General features: G+C 49.9%; 2 protein-coding genes across 2 annotated transcripts in view; both read left to right on the top strand.

The window, feature by feature from the left end:
* Window positions 1-4812, top strand: part of zfyve28 (zinc finger, FYVE domain containing 28) — a 20249-nt gene extending 15437 nt beyond the window's left edge. The window contains 10 exon segments of the mRNA XM_062469567.1: window positions 7-634; window positions 637-779; window positions 781-1172; window positions 1174-1302; window positions 1555-1650; window positions 2329-2492; window positions 3012-3128; window positions 3241-3346; window positions 3551-3653; window positions 4046-4812. Coding sequence (XP_062325551.1) covers window positions 7-634; window positions 637-779; window positions 781-1172; window positions 1174-1302; window positions 1555-1650; window positions 2329-2492; window positions 3012-3128; window positions 3241-3346; window positions 3551-3653; window positions 4046-4177 — 2010 coding nt within the window. The 3' untranslated portion in view covers window positions 4178-4812.
* A 3228-nt stretch (window positions 4813-8040) lies between these two features.
* Window positions 8041-20132, top strand: part of LOC134027072 (fibroblast growth factor receptor-like 1) — a 26352-nt gene continuing 14260 nt past the window's right edge. Inside the window, exons 1-2 of the mRNA XM_062470209.1 lie at window positions 8041-8448; window positions 9031-9125. Coding sequence (XP_062326193.1) covers window positions 9041-9125 — 85 coding nt within the window. The 5' untranslated portion in view covers window positions 8041-8448; window positions 9031-9040. The remainder of the gene's footprint in view (window positions 8449-9030; window positions 9126-20132) is intronic.

The raw sequence follows: 20132 nt of genomic DNA, 5'->3' as shown, positions 1-20132 counted from the left end.
GGAAAGGCGCAGACGGACCTGGCCCTGGATGCGTCTCCGAGCCTGGGGGAGGAGGAGGAACAGGAGTTGACGGTGGACAAGGAGTGGGAGGACATGGAGGCGGGGCCAGAGGAGCAGGGGCGGGGCCTGCTGTGCGAGGAGGCGGAGGAGGCGGACCTGGCCTGCTCCATGCAGTACGACGAGGAGGAGCTGGAGCAGCTCAACATGATGGTGCACCGTGTGGGGGACGAGATGTCCACGCTGCTGTCCCCCCCCAGCCAGGGCCAGTCCCCCGCCCACCGGCCACTCAGGGGAGGGGGCTCCAGCGGGGCCTCCAGCACCGAGGCCTCCCCCTGCAGGGCCCCCGGGGGCCGGGGCAGGGCCGGCCTGTTCCAGGAGGAGGAGGACAGGGTGTTCTTCATGGAGGATCTGGACGTGTTGACCGGACGTCTCACCTCACCAGCCAGAGTCCCCCAGCCCCCCTCCCCCTCTGAGCCCCCTGCCCCCCCCAAGGACCCCACCAGGAACGGCTGGCCCTCCACCCAATCAGACGAGTTTCCTCCGCCGCCGCCGCAAAGCCACGCCCCTCAGTGCCCTGCCTCCAAGCCCCACCCCCTCTCCTCCACCCCCGAGCCCCTCCCCTACACCAGCGGCTGGAGGTGGGGCTGGAGGGGGCGGAGACGGCCGAGGTCATCGCCAACCGCATGGGCGGGATGAAGCTGTCGGCCACGGTCATCTTTAACCCCTGCTCTCCCAGCCTGACGGAGCTGGCGGGGGACAAGCTCCTGCTGCCCCGCCCCCCCTCCCGCCTCGGAGGCGGAGCCCTGCGGCCCCCTGGTGGCCACGCACTGCCTGCTCAACTCCTGCGTGTGCTGCGGTAGCTGCTACGACGGCCACGACGACGTCCTCTCCATGGACACCGCCGGCCTGGGGCTGGCCCTCGGCCTGGGATTGGACAAACACTGCAAAGTCCCGCCCCTTGGTTCCGTCATCCAATCGTCTGCCTCCTGCCTGGCTCCCCCTGGGAGGGAGCCGGGGGGTAAGAGAGGAGACCCCGCCCAGCTGACGCCCCCCTCGCCCCGCTGCTCCCCAGAGCGCCCCCTGGTGGGGGAGCAGGAGGAGGGGGCTGAGTGCTGTGAGAAGTGCCTGGTGCTGGTGCCCCCGGGGCCCCCGCAGGATCGGGGCCCAGCCGGGGGGGCCCCCCGCACCCTGCAGCCACCAGTGGAGGACTGTGAGGAGGCCCCAGGCCAGCGGGGGCCGGGAGAGGCTGGGGACCAGGGACGTCGACAGGGACACCAAAGAGGAGAGCAAGAAGAACACTAGGTGTGTGAGCCGTCGTATGGACATTGGGGGTGTGTGTGTGTGTGTGTGTGCGCACGTGTGTGTCTTCTGTTCATAATCATCTTTCTGCTCTTCAGAAGTAAGGTTTTTGTATTGTGTCATTCACTTGTCTGTTTAGAGAGAGGGGAGATCATTTTTACTTCACTCTATGTACCATCTGCATGTTTTTATTTGGCCATTGCATGTTACATTTTTTCCCCCTAATTGTTTTGGATTTGTTTTGGTTGTGACCAGTTTCCAGGACTCTCCTCTCAGCTCAGTGTCCAGTAGTGACTGTGAGAGTGTGTCTGTCACCACATGTAGTCTAACCAGCGGCTCATACACACCAAGGTAACCCCTGACCCTTCGTGTGTGTGTGTGTGTGTTCTACTGTCATCGTCCTCTGTGTTTCACACGTTCCAGGTTTCTTTAAGTCTTCACCTGCCAGCGTCTGTAGTCTGGCTCACATCTGTCTCCCCCCCCCCCCACCCCCCCCCGCCCCGTGTCACTGCGCTCTCTCAAGCTCTCATCTAGCTAGAAATACACCATGACTCATCTCCAACGATGCATATTCACACGCCGCATTCCAGCCGGCCGTGTTTGTGTGCTGCCGAGAATGATAATGTAACAGTCCCCTGTGTGTGTGCCTCCGCCTCGCTCCCCTCTCTCTCTCTCTCTCTCTCTCTCTCTCTCTCTCTCTCTCTCTCTCTCTCTTTATCTCTCTCTCTCTCTCTTTATCTCTCTCCCTCTTTCTCTATCCCTCTCTCTCTCTATCTCTCTCTCTCTCTCTTTATCTCTCTCCCTCTTTCTCTCTCTCTTTATCTCTCTCCCTCTTTCTCTCTCTATCTCTCTCCCCCTCTCTCTCTCTCTCTCTTTATCTCTCCCCCTCTCTCTCTCTCTCTCTATCTCTCTCCCCCTCTCTCTCTCTCTCTCTCTATCTCTCTCCCCCTCTCCCCCTCTCCCCCTCTCTCTCTCTCTCTCTCTCTGTCTCTCTCTGTGGCATGGCCTCCTTCCCCCTCCCCCCCCCAGCCCAGTCAGCAGTCTGACCACCAGCTCGGGGATGTCGGAGGATCTGGACCACCAGGAGATCCAGCTGGCTCTGCAGGCCGCCAAGATGGCCGCCAGGAACAAGATCCGCTCCCGCTTCCACAGCAGCAGTGACCTCATCCACCGCCTGTTCGTCTGCATCTCAGGTGAGAGGCCCTTCATCTCTCTTCCCTTTCTCTTTCTATATCTCTTTCTGTCACCATCCCTTTTTTCTATCTGTCTCTCTCTGTCTCTCTCTCTGTCTCTCTATCTGTCTCTCTCTCTCTCTCTGTCTGTGTCTCTCTATCTGTCTCTCTATCTGTCTCTCTCCCTCTGTCGCTCTCTCTGTCGCTCTTTCTGTCTCTCTCTCTGTCGCTCTCTCTCCCTCTGTCTCTCTCCCTCTGTCTCTCTCCCTCTGTCTCTTTCTCTGTCTCTCTGTCTGTCTCTCTGTCTCTCTATCTGTCTCTCTCTCTCTCTCTGTCTGTGTCTCTCTATCTGTCTCTCTATCTGTCTCTCTCTATCTGTCTCTCTCCCTCTGTCGCTCTCTCTCCCTCTCCCTCTGTCTCTTTCTCTCTCCCTCTGTCTCTCCCTCTGTCTCTCTCTCTCTCTCTCTCTCTCTCTGTCTCTCTCTCTCTCTCTCTCTCTCTCTCTCTCTCTCTCTCTCATGGTCGCTCTCCCTCCACCAGGTGTGGCTGACCAGCTGCAGACCAACTACGCCAGCGACCTCCGCAGCATCCTGAAGACACTGTTCGAGGTCATGGCGACCAAGTGTGAGCAGGGGGAGAGCGACATGCAGAAGAGAGGTGAGGCACTCGAGACAAGAGTCAGTGCTGTTTAACCCTGGCTCCTTTGAGGAGCGCTGGCCTGTGGAAGGCTGGTTGTTCTCTGTGTAAACTGTGCTGTTCCACCTTTCAGCGCCAGGCCTGTGCAGTGCTGGGCTGGAGGACTGCGCTCTCTGCCAGGAGACTGTCTCTTCGTCTGAGCTGGCTGCCAAGGCCCGCGAGGGCCAGTTTGAAGGTCAGCGACCTATCTCCTCACACACAGCCACACACACATCCTCACATATATACACACGCATCCTCACACACATACACACAATTCAAGGAGTGCATAAGAAACGTCAGCACATTTTGGCGTTCGCTTCACTCACCAGCTTGCATACTCAAAAGTGACACGTTCACCCCAACTCACCCGAAACAAACGCTCACCCCCCCCTCCACCACAGACCCCCAGACTGGGTTCCTGACGAGGCCTGCAACTCATGCATCGCCTGCAAGGCCCCCTTCACTGTCATACGCAGAAAACACCACTGCAGAAGCTGTGGGAAGGTGAGGCTGGACACACACGCACTGCTTAAACTCGACAGTAAAACTTGCTGGGGCCATTTGTGCATCGTCCCAGTGACACGTTGTTCGTCTTCGGACGGTACATTTAGTCATTTTAGCAGACCCTCTTATCCAGAGCGACTTACAGTAAGTACAGGGACATTTTCCCCGAGGCAAGTAGGGTGAAGTGCCTTGCCCAAGGACACAACGTCATTTGGCACGGCCGGGATTCGAAACCAACAACCTTCTGATTAATAGCCCCACTGCCTAACCGCTCAGCCATCTGACCCCCAGATGGCTGAGCGAGTTGTTGTTGTGGTGGTGGTTTGTCCCCCCTGGTTTGTCCCCTCACATGTCGCTCTGTCTCTCGTGCCGCTCTGTCTCCCCTCCTCCAGATCTTCTGCTCTCGCTGCTCCTCCCACTCCGCCCCTCTGCCTCGCTACGGCCAGGTGAAGGCCGTCAGGGTGTGCACACACTGCTACATGTTCCACGTCACGCCCTTCTACAGCGACAAGACCGGCGTCTGACCCCTGGAAACAGGACTATCTCTCTCTCACACGCACACACACACGCACGCACACACACACACACCACCTCCACATGAGCATATGCAATGAATGGATCCTATGCTGCATACGGAGCCAGTACCCTCTTATTGCGCCGACCGACCGATTCTCTGCCAGGCCGAACGAGGACTTCCTGGATGAGAGAGCAGAGAAACGCGACACAGAGACAAACCAACTCGGCCCAGACCCTTGTAGTTTGTTTGTTTTCGTGATGCTGCTAAAAGGGAACATGGCGCTGGTTCCGACAGTCCTGGTGTGACGTCTACAATCCTCCAGGAAGGGAGAAGGAACTGAGGTTGTGAACCGCTACGTTAATATGCTACGTTGCTATGCTACCTGAAGCACACCGCTAGGAGAGCGAGGCGCTGGACCGTTCGGGGTTTATTGCTTGTGTATAAAAGGTCTTGTGACATATTTTCCTATGCTTTAGCGGGCTTCCCACACTTGTGCCAGAGCTCCCACGGGACTCAGATTACCTAGAAGAATGTAAGTCATAATAACCATGTAAATAAAGGTAATTATGTTGATAATAACGGTTAGCATTGCACCACCGGTCTCTTGTTTGGCACAATGGTTAATAAACGTTGTTTTCTTTAGTTTGTCATGATTAAACTGCAGATGCTGGAAGGAAGTGAAGTACAAGCTACAATTATCGGGCTACCTATCTCAGCACAGCAAAAAAAAAAAAAATGCTACAATTTATAGACAATGGTTTTATATCTTGAAGTCGATGTTATGAGTCCTACAGTGCTTTTAATGCCAATGAATGTGTACTATTTAACAAAATGGAGGCTTTATTTTAGTGGCTGTGTTTCGAAGGAAATGCAGGATTTACAGTAGCCTTTAACGATATGGGCTGTGCCTTGTGCTCTTAAACATATGATATTGCATGTATTTGAATGATTTCCAAACCACATCCAAATCTGAACTTTTAGCTTTTAGGAATCTGAGACGGCCAATGAGAAGCAGTTCTCCACTCGACACTAATGCGTCCAGGCCAGTGATGACACCTAGTGGAGGATGTAACCCTGTGTCCACACCTCTGCGCGTGCATCCTCACCAGTCAAGAGGTGTGTTCGACTTCATGCAGAGCCGGCTGCAGCCGGCTGCCTTGAAGCTGAGATTGCCATTGGTTGCTTCAAGTCAGCCGGGCTGCAGGCGGCTGCAGGCGACGCCGGCGCTGCATGAAGTCGAACTCACCTATTGACTAGCTTGATGTTTTCCATCCCCTAGCAACCTTACGTTTCTCGTGCAATATTCTGTGCAAGGCCTACTTCCTTCTGTTTCTTACGACGAAGTACGACTTTCTCACTACGAAGCTCTGTACAGGTGTCTGTCAGACAGACAAAACTACTACTTAAAGCAGAATTTTACATGATATTACTTTACCTTTTATTTGAAACACTGACCGTCTCACTAACTGCTGCTCACCGGATCTGTGCTTCGTGTTTTCATTACTGGCAGAAATGGTCGTTCAGAGGTATACTCTATCCGACTGTTGACTCCTTATATTACACAGGAACGCTCCTGAACGTTGTCCTCAATGCCTCAGTCTGCTCTGCACATAACACTATGTTGTGAGAGCTTCCTCTCTTCCTCCCGCTATCAAGATATCTTCCAAGTATATCTATCTCACAATGAAGAATTATCTTGAGTTGATGTGATCTGGCAAAGGTGTTCAACTCCACGGCCGTGCCAGTTATGTCAATTCTGCTCTGACTTCAAGCTAACTCTCAGGCTTCATATTGTCTAGCTCACTCGCGAGTCACTACTTTTTCAATGGTTTTATTTTTATTGAGGAAATTATTAAGACACTTTAAAGAGATTATAATTTTTTTTCTTTTATAAAGAACAAAGGAAATTATGTAAATGTATAACGCTACTTTTTCTGTATAAAAGGAATCATGCAGTAATTAAAGGACTGGATATCCTGTTACTTCAGAGCTTGCTCTTATTTTGTAAACACTTGTACATTTTAATGATAAGAGCTGTGAAACGTTTGGAAAACGTAATGTCATCTAGTTTTAAATGTATAAAATAAATGACTTTTATTGATTTCAAAAAGTGGTGCTGTATGTCTCTTCTATATAACTGATAATGGCCGGGTTTTCCAGATTTGTTAAGAAGCTCTTAACGCTAAGAGCTTCTTAGGAGCGTTCTAAGAGCACTCTTAGAACGCGAATCTGGGAAACTACAGACATTTGTTTTCTTTCTCCTCCGGTAGGAGGGAACCTATTGTTTTTGTTACTATTCCTATTATTATTATATTTCTCCGTTAAATGGCTCAATAGCTCAAAAAGTCCTCGACCCGATTTTTTCTAATTTGGCCCAATGATACAACAGGTCACTCACTACTCGAAGACGGCTAGTGGTCCACGTACGCCCATAGGTGGCGCTATAAGCCACGCCCAAAGTGTACGTGATTTCCCCAGCGCCCCATTACTCCAAAATGCATGAAAATTGGTATACATGCCTTATTTCTCATGGGGAACAAAAAAGCCTCAAGAACCCATAAGGTCCGCCACGATAGATTTTGCTGTACTGTCCAAATTAGCCTGGTCCTAACCAGACTCGTATATTTCATTTGTACAGACAGTCTGGCCTCGCTCCATTGACAAGCGTTGACTTCCTTGTAGGCGGGTACTCTGTTGAAGTTTAAAACTATTGGATCTGCCCAGAGCCACTCTGATCTGCCATAACCAATCGCTAGCGTTCGCCTTAGTCAATTCCTTCACCACTACTGTAACAGAGCTAGCTGCCGTAGCTGGAAAATCAAACTGTTCCCGAACCCCGTGGGGAGGAGGGCCACAACATCATGGCCACCAACAAAACTCAGCAAAACTTGACTTCTTGCAACTTCTTGCTCTGGCTTTAGCTTATGGATATTCGGCAGCGTTGCCAAAACGGACCGAATGGCTTCGCTTGCATCTTTCTCCGCCGCCATTACGGAACTACAACACAAACTAGCGCACGACAGCCACTCCCTCTGTTCGCTGATTGGCCGGTAGAAAATTAACCGGAGACATCTGACTTACTTATCTCATGGCCAGACCGAGAACAGAAACAAAATCAAAATTGAGCAGAAGTACGTAGGAGGGCAGAGCCAGGCTACAAATTTGGTACAACCTTCAAAACCCTTCTCATGAACCATAGATCCAATCGACTTGAAATTTGTTACAGATGTGAAGAATACATGTATTTATATAGGGTGACATGGAATAAGAAATACAATACAACATTTCTGAAAGGGGTGTATTTATGTAAATGTCCACATTGCCTCAATATCTTTTTGTCAATAAATCAACTGATTGACTGATGGTTTTTCAAACCTTATTGGCTTCAAGGTGACACCATTCTGATGTACCATGCTCAATTTCATGCAATTTTACCTTGAAATGTCAACCGTTTCTTAACCTTTTCCCCAAAGCTGACCAAAGATAATACCCTGACCTTTCTATTCTTAAAATCTCAATATTTGGTGTGTAGCAGAGACGTGGATGACAATCGGCTGTGGGAGTTGCGGTTGAATTCCACCAGGTGGCAGCAGATCGATGTGTAGTTTAGCCCTGGCTTGTTGCTCGGTAAATGTAGTCGAGTCTTAATTTGACCACTTACACACGAAAATCTGTCATCCATGAGATTGTTCGACTCCCATTTTTCAGAACGTTGTGGTAGGCAGGCACAACTATGTCGAATAGCTTATTGAAAACTGTCGTACAGGTTAATGTGCCACTTGTAGTGTTGCATAATATGTATGCCTTATTGTTAAATGAATGTGCTTCAACAGTATACATGTCATGTTATAATTAGATGTGTGTTGAAGAAGGAGTTAAAACTGTCGATAGATTTTTCCAGCCCTTTTATCTGATTGGTCAAAAGTTGAGCGCTGGGACGGACAAGTCAGTCCGCTGCTGCCCTCCGGAGTGTTGTGGACAGCGTACTATAGGTTGTTGGATACCGAATTTGAAAATGAATACAATATTACTCCGAATTTAGCAGTTCGTTTTGCGTGTGATTGTTGGAAGTGCGTAGTTTTGTGTTTCGTTTAAATTATTTTAAAGACCGAAGCATTTTACGGTGTGCCAGTTTATTATATGCATAGTGGAGTGGGGCGGTCGATGACATCGGCCACTGACAATTAATGCATGGAGACAGCGGATCTCAGTAAGAATGGGTAACAAGATTTCAACAAGGATGTCGATACGGGGTTAACTTCAGCCACGGAAATTCAGGTAGGATATTTCACAATTTTAAGTTCTGAATACATTTATGACATTTGTAAGAAAATCCATTTCAATTTTGTATAGAACCAGACCAGGCGATTACTATGACTATATGCTGTTCTCAAGTAGAAGCTAAATTGATTTAGGCAATAAGGAACTCATAATAAGAACTAAAAGGTTGTAGGCTATTTCCCTATAGGCTACTGAAAGTAAATACACGGTGCGTTTGTGCTACTTCATGATCAATTTCATAAAACATAATTTGATCACTACGATCTATCATATTCCACCATGCGCAGTACACTGATCAGTTTCAGCACATATCTGTTTTTAAAATATAGACAACGTGACATTGTACCACACAAAGATAGATTATTCATGAAGGCTATTATGTTTGTAGACCATACCATACATATATTCAATAAATTCTGTGATCATAAATGAGAAACCATGTTTTCACTGACAAGAACAGGGAATATGCCATAACTTGGATTATAAAAGTTTTAAAAATATATTTACATTTGACTAACTGGCCAGCACCTTTTCCTGGAGAGAGATCTGGGTGTCATTTTCTCAACATTTGTCTTTTAGATTTTGGATCATGAAGTTGTCTTTGATCAGGATGGCAGTTTTGAAGATCATGCTGCTCATCTTTGAGGCTTTTCTGCTGTCTGACTGCGCAAGAGGTGAGTAACATTTAACAAGTTCAACTTTGTAAGTTCAACTTGTTCACTAAAGGTATTTGTTGGTTTATTTGTTCTTTCTTTCATGTCTATCTGCCTGCCTCTTGCTGTTTCTGTAGAGATAAAGTAAACATGGCATGTATTCCAAGTCACACTGTGCTAGTCTACTTTATGTTGACCATTGCGTGTGTGTTCTTTTTAGTTTACGAGCAGAATTTCTCAGTTGGCTTTAACTTCTAGTTCAAGTAGCGAGGGTAAAATAAAAGAAGGAAAAAAAATCTAAACAGAACCCAAAATCAACAAAAAGAAGGAGAAACTTCCCAGCCCACGGTGTGATCTTTTCAGTCATGGCCGTGTGTGTGTGTGTGTGTGTGTGGTGTGTGTATGTGACTGTGTATTCACCACAGCTAGGCCAAACAAACACATCCATCAGGTTCCCAGGGTGAAAGAACACAAGTCAGTTCTGGAGTCCAGCTCTCCTGGGGTTGGCCCAGACACAGTCTCAGCATCAAGCTTGCGTGTGTGCGTGCGCGTGTGTGTGCGCGTGTGTGTGCGCGCGTGTGCGTGCGCGCGTGTGTGTCATTTGATGCTGCAAGTCTGAAGTTGCAGAATAAAGCTTCCGAACACAAGTAAAAAAACTTGTTGGCATGGTGAGCATTTTCAGTCAGCAGTTGGGAATGCTAATTTGCCACGAGGGTCCATACCTTTTGTCTAATTCTCACACAGCAAATGAATGTGGTGCCTGAAATCACATTACCTGTTTGTGGCCAACAGGGCATTGCATAGAGGTAACGGGTGAGGGCCAGTGCCTGTTTGCAGGAGGAGATTACATATGTGGGTCTACAGACAATGTTTTATTCACAGCGGGCCAGCCAAGCCTTCACGACGCAGCTAAACCAAAAGTAAACAAGTCGCAGAGGCTAAATAAGATTAGACAGGCAATTATGTATGTTTACAGATTAGCAGATGTCGGAGGAAGGGAAGACTGATAGGACTGACTGTTGAGGACAAATGAAGCCAGATTTATTGAGGCATGGTAAACTGTGTGTGCTGTGGCCTACACAGTTTTTTATGTGTTTTTTATACTTTCTCTCCTAAAGTCAGAGATAGAGAGAGAGGAAATGTTTTGCAATTGTCTGGCCAAAGAGAAATTATTTTGTAATACTTTGTAATTAATCTCTGACTCTGGCTCTGATTCTAGTAGTTAATTGAACGGTTAATAAATGTGTATTGTATTTCGACACAAGGGTTAGGGTTAGTAACCCTAACACAAGTTTGGTATTACCACAGATTCCAGAATGTAAGGCTAAATATCCTCTAACCTCATGATACTTCAATGTCTTGGTTTATAATTCTATGACATCCCATTAAAACATCTTCACTGTTCAACTTATAAAGTCTCAAGCAGCTGTATAAAGCTGTCCTTACAACTTTTTACTGTCGATGACCGCATCCAGGACAAACGCAAACTAAATCACACGGCATCTGTCGGGATGATTGGTCTGTGAGATACTGGACGTGGCTTTTACTAGTATAACGACACAAATGAAACTTTCAGACAGTTGGTGAGAAAGAAAGCTGTAAAATCAGCAACTGGCAGCCAACAGATCGTTTTGTTCAGTCCCCTTCAGGTTTTCTTCCTTCTTAGCTTTGAGTACTAAAACTGTGCTGATTTGTGGAACCCTGTTGCACCTCCTGACTCCTCCTCCACCCCCCGCCAGCCACCTGGAGGAGGTGCTTGGTGACGAGCACCAGCACGGATCCTAATGTGGCGACAGCACCGGGGACCGGGACTGAGTGTCTGTGGAATTTGGCGGTCAGGACATGTGGACCTGCCATGGGCTCCAGGCTCACCAGGTCTCTACTGTTTACTGGTGTGTACACACACGTACACTCACACATGCACACACGTGCACATACACACACTCACACATAAACACTCACACATGCACACACACATACATACAGTACATGCACACATACACACATGCACACACACTTGCACGCATACATGGACACACTCACTTACACACACACACATGCATACACACACACACATGCAAACATACATCCGTATTTGCATCTTGGATCTGTATAAGAACAAAGTATACATTATTGGGTTCAGTTGAAGCTCTGTTCAGCCTAAAGCAAGAGTGTGTGATTAGTGAAGCAGATGAGCACACTCATGTACTGATTTGTTACACTTATGGATCAACTGGGCACAACGCTTTGAACAACAAGACAATGTTTACTCAACTACACCTCTCAAGCCATCTGGAGAAATTTAGAGCATGCAGGCTTTGCAACTCTTTTGGAAAATGTACATTTTATAGGACCCGTTACATCACAGTTTTATAACAAGAAGGTAGTATGAGATAAATTGTATGCCAAGGGCTTTTAAAATCACAAGGCCATTTGGCTTCCTCTCAGTTTTCCATTTCCTTTCAACGTAATGAGGCTCGTTTCCCAGTAACCAAATACCCCAAAGTCCTCTTATTTCTTAAATACAGTCCAAATAGTATGAAGGTAATGACACAGTGGTGTTCTGGCACATGGGCCCAGCTGGAGAAAGAGGGAGTGCACAGAAAGAGAGAGAGATGGAGAGAGAGAGAGAGAGAGAGAGAGAGAGAGAGAGAGAGAGAGAGAGAGAGAGAGAGAGAGAGAGAGAGAGAGAGAGAGAGGGAGAGGGAGAGGGAGAGATGTGGAGAGAGGGAGAGGAGAGAGAGAGAGAGAGAGAGAGAGAATGTGTTTTTTCATTTCTTTCCATCAACCTTGACCGGCACTCTCACAGTTGTAGCACCTGATTGAGATATGAGAAGATGAAATGAATGTTATCTTACTATTAGTCATGCATTTGAAATAGCAGAGCTGGCGGTATGAGGTTTCACTGTGGCAGGACTCTCTACTTCACACCCTCTGCCATAGCAGCCAGCGCCATGGCAACCCTCACACTGCAAAAAACGTACATCGAACTGAGTATGGTCCTTTTTTTAAGATTTAAAATTGAGTTGGACTTGTTTCTAGTATGAATGGCATAATGACTTAATTTAAGTAAACAATAAAAGAAGTCTTTTCTTACTGCGCTTGGAAGCAGATTTACTTGCTTTTAGCATAAGCAAGCTCATAACTGATATTTTAGATTTGATCAGGCATTTTTGCTGAGCTGTCCCCCCCCCCCCCCCCCCAGACCAATTTATGACCTAACAACAACCCTAACCCGTCACCCACGTCCCAGTCCTCTGTCTGTCCTTCTCTGCATTTCCTCATGTTTATTACCAGTGTGAAGCCAGAGGAAGTGAATTAAATTAATGTGCTGTCGTTAAAACAAGACATGAGTTGACCTTTCCTCCCACCCACCCCTTTTCCAGCTCTCCAATAGCTCCTATTTACCGAGTCTGGGTCCGTTTGCAGAGAACAATGGTTGGATTATTACGTGCAGTGGTTCCCCCCGGTCAGACATGGCAGCAGTAATTAATTTTAAACACTCCTCATCCCCGTAGACTGGGCTTTCTCGCCGTCTATTAGAGCACACTGCAAACCTGGGACTTGTTTCCTGATGGGCTGCTGTTTAGAGGTGCGTGAGAAGGAGTTATGAGAGCGTTCTGTGAGTACGTGTATGAACGTATGTGTGTTTTATGAAGAACTCTGAAATTACCCTGTGAGAAGTTTTGATAATGAGGTATCCAAGGAGCACGAAACAATTTGAAAACCCTGCAAGCACCGACAACTCACTCGACTCTCCGACTGAAACGGCAGCTACAGCTAGCAGTAGCTATCGTTACTGTTTTCACAACGACAAAATGGTACTAATTTAGCAACGAACATAACCATTTAACGACGCTATCACTCCAGCTGTCACTTGTGACTGCCACACACTGCTCCCCTTGTCAAACTTTTGTCAGAGAGGGCTCTAATGGTGGGAACGTGTTAAACATCACTCCTCACAAGGGAAAGAAAGGAAACGAGCGCGGTGACGAGGGATGTTGTGATAAATAGCCATTATGGAGGTCACTTGGTGTTTACCCTGGTGAAACGTAATCTCTGGGAGGAACACTGTCTCCACTGACTGACTCTAATCAGCACCTCCATTAGCATTCAGATGGAATTGAACCATTGTTTACGTTTCTCAGCTGTATGGAAATGGTTTCATGTGTGAATTGTGAAGGGGATTTTTGACTATACTTTGTCCCTATACATTGATCGCTAGTTTGTTTGGCCTGGTGCCTGTGGGCTTGACTTCAGACCACACACATTCTTCCTGCAGGGTGAACGGGGTAATTGACAGATTCATAGAATTCTTTTTGTCCCCTTCTCAACCCTCACCAAATCCATAGAATCCGTCACACAGTGCTGTCACCATTCAGATGATAATCATCCACTTCCTGATTTGATTTCCATAATTTTGCATAGCGGGTATACATTATGCATTAAATCAGAAAATAGCTTTACAATGAATGCCTTCAATCTAACCCTACCACTGAGCTGAGCATGTTTGAGTGAAGAGGTTCACTGAAGGGCTGCTGTGCTACTGGTCAGAGAACCAGAGATCCAGGGAGCCAGAGAGCCAGAGAACCAGTGCGGAGGGCTGGGGGTGGGGGTAGGGGGCTGCCCTGCTGGAACCTTACAAGTGACCTTACAATAACATTTCAGCTACGCAGTGGGAAGTGTTTGTCTTGCGCAACCCTGCTTTCTCAGCCCCCCCCCCCCAATCCTTCCTACCCTCTCTCTCTCTCTCTCTCTCTTTCTTTTCTTCTCCTTCTCTCTTTCACTGTCTCTCTCCTTTTCTGTCTCAAAATTTTCTTCTAAGGAACAGAGCAGCAGAAAGTACCCCTTAGCCCCCCCCTCCTTCACCCCCCCTCCTTACCCCCCCCACCCCCTTGTGTTTCACAGCTGTTCTCTCAGTCACTTCACGAATGAGACACTTTGAGACTCTCGCACCCACTCCCTCCTCAGCAGGAGACACACTGTCCTGTTTTCCCTTTTAACATGGGAGTTCATGCCGTGGTCCTGGGCTCTGCAGTGACTGCAGCCGTGGTCCTGGGCTCTACAGTGACTGCAGGCGTGGTCCTGGGCTCTACAGTGACTGCAGGCGTGGTCCTGGGCTCTGCAGTGACTGCAGCCGTGGTCCTGGGCTCTGCAGTGACTGCAGGCGTGGTCCTGGGCTCTGCAGTGACTGCAGCCGTGGTCCTGGGCTCTGCAGTGACTGCAGCCGTGGTCCTGGGCTCTACAGTGACTGCAGGCGTGGTCCTGGGCGCTACAGTGACTGCAGCCGTGGTCCTGGGCGCTACAGTGACTGCAGGCGTGGTCCTGGGCTCTGCAGTGACTGCAGGCGTGGTCCTGGGCTCTACAGTGACTGCAGGCGTGGTCCTGGGCTCTACAGTGACTGCAGGCGTGGTCCTGGCTCTACAGTGACTGCAGCCGTGGTCCTGGGCTCTACAGTGACTGCAGCCGTGGTCCTGGGCTCTGCAGTGACTGCAGGCGTGGTCCTGGGCTCTACAGTGACTGCAGGCGTGGTCCTGGGCTCTGCGGTGACTGCAGCCGTGGTCCTGGGCTCTGCAGTGACTGCAGGCGTGGTCCTGGGCTCTACAGTGACTGCAGGCGTGGTCCTGGGCTCTACAGTGACTGCAGGCGTGGTCCTGGGCTCTACAGTGACTGCAGCCGTGGTCCTGGGCTCTACAGTGACTGCAGCCGTGGTCCTGGGCTCTGCAGTGACTGCAGGCGTGGTCCTGGGCTCTACAGTGACTGCAGGCGTGGTCCTGGGCTCTGCGGTGACTGCAGCCGTGGTCCTGGGCTCTGCAGTGACTGCAGCCGTGGTCCTGGGCTCTACAGTGACTGCAGGCGTGGTCCTGGGCTCTACAGTGACTGCAGCCGCATGTTACTTTCAGCCCCTCTTTCTCCCCAAAGTGACCTTCTCTTTTACAGTGTTCCTCTCCTCTCTCCTTCTGCATGACCTTTTCCTTTATACCTCTCCTTAGACGTGATCCTTCACTTCTAGATCCTTTTCCTTATACTTGACCTCGTATTTCAAACCTGTCTGTTGTCCTCCTCCGGGCCTCTCTCCTCGCTCTCTTCTCACACCATCTCACAATCCAAAATCACAAATCTGTTGCATATAATCTAATTCCTATCAATTCCTATACTAGTTGGTTCTCGTACAGAAATTACCCCCCAAAATGGCACAATGTTATTTAAGAAGGTAAGAAAACACTGTAGTAATCCCCAGGCTCAAAAGCATGTCTGTGTATGTGCATGTGCACATCCGGTGACAATTATTCTACGTGTTAATTTTTTTCTCTTTCCCTGTCCTCTCCGTTGCTGGGTTGTCTATTGTAAATCAGCAGCCGTCCTGACTTCTCCCTCTACAGCCCCCCCTCCCTGCCTCCCCCTCCCTGCCTCCCCCTCCCTGCCTCCCCCTCCCTGCCTCCCCCTCCCTGCCTCCCCCTCCCTGCCTCCCCTCCCTGCCTCCCCCTCCCTGCCTCCCCCTCCCTGCCTCCCCCTCCCTGCCTCCCCCTCCCTGCCTCCCCTCCCTGCCTCCCCCTCCCTGCCTCCCCCCCTGCCTCCCCCCTCCCTGCCTCCCCTCCCTGCCTCCCCCTCCCTGCGTATTGTTCTGCAGTTAAAAGGTTAATTGAAAGTTATGGTGGCAACAGGGATGCCTGGCTGGGCCTGAAGAAAGCAAAGCCAAGGGATGGATGGGGTAAAGAGGCCTGAATGAGGCCTTTGCTGCCTTTGCTGCCTTTGCTGCCTTTGCTGCCTCTTCTGCCTCCACCCGGCACCCCCAACCTCCACCCAACATCCCAGCCAACCTCCACCCAACATCCCAGCCAACCTCCACCCAACATCCCAGCCAACCTCCACCCAACATCCCAGCCAACCTCCACCCAACATCCCAGCCAACCTCCACCCAACATCCCAGCCAACCTCCACCCAACATCCCAGCCAACCTCCACCCAACATCCCAGCCAACCTCCACCCAACATCCCAGCCAACCTCCACCCAACATCCCAGCCAACCTCCACCCAACATCCCAGCCAACCTCCACCCAACATCCCAGCCACCTCCACCCAACATCCCAGCCAACCTCCACCATGCACCCCAGCCAACCTCCACCATGCACCCCAGGCCAACCTCCACCATGCACCCCAGCCAACCTCCACCATGCACCCGCCAGCCACCTCCACCATGCACCCCAGCCAACCTCCACCATGCACCCCAGCCAACCTCCACCATGCACCCCAGCCAACCTCCACCATGCACCCCAGCCAACCTCCACCATGCACCCCAGCCAACCTCCACCATGCACCCCAGCCAACCTCCACCCGCTCCCCTCTTTTTAGCCCCCCTCCGCTGGGCATCAATAGGACCCCGCATGGCTCTGCCTCTCTTTTCCATTGGGATTCTTTTGACAGAAGCGGGGGTTTGTAGACTGTGTTGCTGTCAATTGTAAATTACGGAGTGTGACTTTTAGTCTGACTGTGGGGATCCCTGTCATAATGTAGCGAGTCAGAAAGGTTGAGGAGGTTGTGGAATGCATTTAAATAACATTCAAAATGGGTTAAATCTTTGTTGTTTCAACACCAACTTTTTCAAATACCAAAGGAATTAAGTCATGTTGATGCACTTTTAAGTAAGGGCTCTTTTATGCATCAGCATTTACGATGAATGGAAAAATATGTCCCTTTCTGAGAGTTGAGACTGGGGAGGGGGTGCGAGGGGGGCGCAGCAGAGGAAAAAATCCTTCCAGAAGCTGAGAGTTGAATCTGTCATATTTATAGTATGGCTACTGATGTCCCAGACTGGAATTCTGCACCATGCAGTGAAACTGATTGGATTTCCTCATGCACAGGGATCTGAAGGATGTCAGTTTGGATCCTGACTCGAGCAGTACGTCCCAAACGCAAAGGGGAGTCTGGTTTACCAAAGGAGATTCTGGGAGGTTCCTGGGTTCAGGATTGCCGTTAGCTGGCTTTGATGTGAGTTGTGTGTGTGCCGTGTCCATAACTATATCTGATACTTTTAGTTTGAGCTCGGTGTAAACATGGAATTATCCCCACTCAATCGCTCTCAGCGATGGCTAGGGTGCGGGTCTCAATAGGGGCTGCATGTGTCTGCAGGCACTGTGTCTGTTGGTGAATGCGGGGAGGGAATCAAGGGAGGGGAGAGAGAATGAGAGTGAGAGAGACAGAGACACACAGAGAGAGAGAGAGAGAGAGTGAGAGAGAGAGAGAGAGAGAGAGAGAGAGAGAGAGAGAGAGAGAGAGCGATGGATCAGAGACAGAGTGACCTCAGTGAGGGGGACTGGCAGTAGTAAGGGTGAACCAGCAAAGCGGTGAACAAATTCTCATTGTGAGAGACTGGGTACCATAGCGTAATGACAGCCACAACAGCCCCACGGTGACAGATTGATTTCAGACAATATTCCTGGATTGTCAAGAGGGCCCCATGGCTGTCAGTGAGAGCTTTGCCTGCACCTCCTCCCCCTCTGTCTGTCTCACTCTCCCCCTCTCTCTACTCTCTCTGTCTCTCTCCACCTCTCTCTCTCTACTCACTCTCTCTCTCTCCACCTCTCCATCTCTGCTCCCCCTTCCTCCTCCGTCTCACCCGTCTCTCTCTCTGAGTCTGAATCGGTCCATTCTGCGCAGACATGGCTCCTACATCCCAGTCTGTCATTGGCCGTCCCTGTGAAAGGGTCTGCGGTGACAAAGGCGCTGGTGTGAAGCGCCTGGCTGGGTCATGTGGAGGGATGGGAAGATCCTCAGACACCAGGGTGGTGTCGGGTTCCTGGGTATACAGACAGTGAAGGAGCAGAACAGTGCCGTATCACAACCAGGCTGGGTCGTCACCCCATTACACCGGCCGAGCCCTGCACTGTCACTGACCCCCTCTCTCACACACACACACACCGCTGGAAATGGCTCCACGCCTTGTCTACAGGCCTGTGTGGTCGACAGCTCGACCTTTGAGAGTTCTTAATGTTCACTTTCAGCCGTTGGATACAGGGGTTGTTTGTCACTGCGCAAAGCCAGCTTGGAGAATGTGTTGAAGGCTGGCTAGGGTGTCCACTGTCTTCTCAGACCAGTGCAGGAGCCCAGGGGGGGTGGGGGGGTGGGGAGGACCGGACACAGACATCCCTCTCTAGTGCTGGCCACTGGTCCGTCAAGCACCAGTAAAGTGGGAGGGAGAAGGCGTAAATCACAGTCCCGATCTCCTCAGCTGGAGGATGTGGTTAAAACCTAATCTAAGGTAATCGAAAGTAAAGGGTTTAATCTTTAACCCAGTTAGTTTGGCAGGCACAGCAAAATTACATCTGGATTAATGACTTGCTGTATTGTTTCTTTCACCCTATAATGCCTGTGTGTGGTGGGTCTGTCCAGCTCCATCGATAAACAGGTGCTCGCCCTTTTCTACCTACACACACACACACACACAGTAAACACACACACAGTAAACACACACACACTGTCACACACGGGGCGAGAGAGAGAGAGCAGGCTCTGTTTTACTGTGTCATGTGGCTGGTTCTGGGCCAGGGAGTGGGGTGTGAGATTGTTGAGATTCCTGGTTACTGCCGGCTGGGCCCACCCTAATCCCCTGGACTCCCACAGCCTGCTCTCCCTGGGGGGGAAGGGGCTGTGCCTGGAAGAGGAGGGCCCCTTTGCCATCTTAGCCTCTGCTCCCTGCCACTCTCTCTGATTCAGCCCCCTTCCTCTTCCTCTCTCTCTCTCTCTCTCTCTCTCTCTCTTCTCTCTCTCTCTCTCTCTCTCTCTCTCTCTCCTCTCTTCTCTCTCTCCTCCTCACTCTCATCTCTTCTCTCTCTCTCTCTCTCTCTCACTCTCTCTCTCTCTCTCTCTCTCTCTCTCTCTCTCTCTCTCTCTCTCTCTCTCTCTCTCCTCTCTCACTCTCTCTCTCTCTCTCTCTCTCTCTCTCTCTCTCTCTCTCTCTCTCTCTCTCTTTCCCCATTTCTATTAGCCCCCCCCCCTTTGCCTTCCTATTGTCCCTATCTTTGCCCCCCCCCCCACCCTTCTCTCCCTCTCTCCATCCCTCCCTCGGTTCCCTCTTTCCTGATAAGTGCCCCTAAGCACACACTCTGCCCCTGTGTGTGCACCATGCCGGGGCCTAATGGAGTGAGTATAAAACCACTGGAGTGCTCCTCACAGTGCTCTCCTGTCACAGGCTAAGGACTGCGGATTAAAGCAGCCTCAGATGATCTGTGAAGCTACGGTGTTTGTCTGTACAAGTTCAGAAACTCCCAGATAATACTGACTCTGTAGACTGTTTGTTCATGTTCATACTTTATTGCTCTTTTTTTCCTGCTACGGACAACTAGAGTTTCTTTATGTATTGAACTGCTTATGGCAGCTTGCGATTGTGTGTGCGCGCGCTCGTTCATGAATGGTTCCCTTCAGTCAGGCTGGGTGACAGAGGACTGCTGGTGAGCTATGATCCTCGCTCTGGCAGTTGTTAGCGTTGACCACAGAATACACACCTCCCTCCCCACGGAGACAGCTGGAGCAGGGGAACAGGCATGCAAGCCTAATGAAATATCGCAGCTCAGAGTTCAAAGACTCCACGGTAGGCCCAGTTAGAGGTAGGACGCGTGATGGAGATGTTTCCTGAAGCTTTATGACCACGGAGTAATTTCTGCGTTTTTTTTTTTTATTCCCTCTGTTCGTTTGATGGAGTCGGCGGGAGGCTGTTGTTCTGGTGCTGTTGGGAGATGAACGCCGAGGCAGATTCATGGATGTCTGTCGTAATAAAACAGCAGCGACCGTCTCCTTAGTTTGGAAGGCAGCTAAATTCCCACGGAATTAGCATTTATGAAACCGATTTGCCAGGAGATTGTCATTCACCATTATGTCTCTTCTCGCTGCCTCTCTCTCTCGTTCTTTCTCTAGTCTGCGTGGTCTCATGTCACCCCAATAGCTCTCACCCTGCTACCATTCCCACCACTGAAGCCTTGGCTATTCAGCCCACATCAGATGGTGCCGAAGAAAGCTCCATTGTCCCCAGTCT

The sequence above is a fragment of the Osmerus eperlanus genome, chromosome 9 (assembly GCF_963692335.1).
Source record: "Osmerus eperlanus chromosome 9, fOsmEpe2.1, whole genome shotgun sequence".
Taxonomy (NCBI): domain Eukaryota; kingdom Metazoa; phylum Chordata; class Actinopteri; order Osmeriformes; family Osmeridae; genus Osmerus; species Osmerus eperlanus.
This window is presented reverse-complemented; position numbering and strand designations above follow the sequence as displayed.